The sequence below is a fragment of the Rhagoletis zephyria genome, unplaced genomic scaffold (genome assembly GCF_001687245.7).
Source record: "Rhagoletis zephyria isolate East Lansing unplaced genomic scaffold, Rhagoletis_zephyria_1.1 Rzeph_scaffold_68307, whole genome shotgun sequence".
Taxonomy (NCBI): domain Eukaryota; kingdom Metazoa; phylum Arthropoda; class Insecta; order Diptera; family Tephritidae; genus Rhagoletis; species Rhagoletis zephyria.
Window position 1 is genome coordinate 1 of NW_016225358.1, and position 1,373 is coordinate 1,373.

General features: G+C 38.6%; 1 protein-coding gene across 1 annotated transcript; it reads right to left on the reverse strand.

Annotated features, from left to right (window-relative positions):
• Positions 1-6: 6 nt before the first annotated feature.
• Positions 7-1,362, reverse strand: LOC108356973 (uncharacterized; the record flags this gene model as incomplete). The annotated part of the gene is made up of 4 exons (XM_017608069.1): positions 1,241-1,362; positions 464-800; positions 184-405; positions 7-117 (listed from the first exon to the last, which is right to left on the reverse strand). Coding segments are annotated over exons 2-4 (635 nt in total), but the record flags the coding sequence as incomplete, so codon positions are not given.
• Between the last annotated feature and the right edge of the window lie 11 nt (positions 1,363-1,373).

Genomic DNA, 1,373 nt, shown 5'->3' on the forward strand with positions numbered 1-1,373 from the left:
ATTCGCTTATTTTTGCAGGCTTCAACCCATAAAATCGAAACGACAGGTATATTCCAGTTTTTAGCTTTTTTGTATGTGGATAACAGACCATCTTTAAATATCACATGTGTTGTACCTCTGTAAAAGCGCAAATATTTTATTATTTTAAAAATTCATTTTTATATATGGATCAAAACTTTATACCTAAGAAGTTTGTGATTTACGCGTGCGCCTAATTGGGAAATTACTTTTTTTACACCTTCAGACCGATTATCTTCGCCGGTACGTACTTCTACATAAACCACAATGTCACGCATTAGCTCCTCGATCGAAGGTGGTGGAGGTGGTTGGCGTTCCTCTACACTGATAATATCTTGTTCTTCATGTGGTACGTCAAAGTTGGTATAAGCAGCGTTATTGGGATTTCTAATTGAGGAAATTTTGTGAGTTAATCATAAACGTTGGGAGTTCAGAAAATACTTACTTTAAAGCCCTCATTGCTCGCACGCGTACTGTGGCAGAAGGGCTATTGAGATCACGTTGTATGCGCGCCATTTGTGGATTCTGGTTAGTTGTTGCGGGTGTCGTAGGCTCTTCCGTGAGAGTTCCTTCGACGTTGTTAAGGCTGGCTTGAGGAGCTATGTTGCTGTCAGATGATTTCGCCTCGGAATTTATTGCAGTTTTAGAAGAAGTTGCAACGGAGTTACTTTGGTTGCTTTCAAGTACCACCTCTTTGAAAGTTGCTGGTGGCGTTTCGGATATCAAGAGCTTTTGCTGTGAACGCATTACATCGGCGCTGCTCACATAGTCGCTCAATTCGCCTGTAAGCCGTTGTTGGATCACGCAATATGCGCGCGCATATTGGAAAGAAGTCACGGAAATAAAACGTAGAATAAAATATAAAAAATGCAATAACTTAGAAGCAACTATAAGTAAATTCCAAGAGATCAACAAATTTAGGAACTAAATTATTTTTCACAATTGCTTTTTTTCTTTTTGTTATCATTTGCGCTATGTCAGAAAATGACAGCGCGAATTTTTCGCAGTGTTACCATCTAGGTACCTCACATCCCCGATAACGCAACAAGCGGAGCGCACTCCACGCGTCACTCACCATTTATTATAAATAATTTAGTACACATGAAATTTGGAATTAGCCGCTTTTTGTTGTTTTATGTTTCAAAAGTATAGGAAATTTTGAAATAAATTTTTTTTAACAAATTGATATTAGATTCATGACAGTGGAATATTTTTAACTTACACAGGTTTTTTGCTTTCTCAGGCAAAGACTCTCTCTCGTCAGCTCCATGTACAAGAAAATTGAAATTTTCTATGGATCCTTGGGAAGAGCTACTGAGCCCACTGTCCTCATTAGATGGCACCAATGGCTGGTC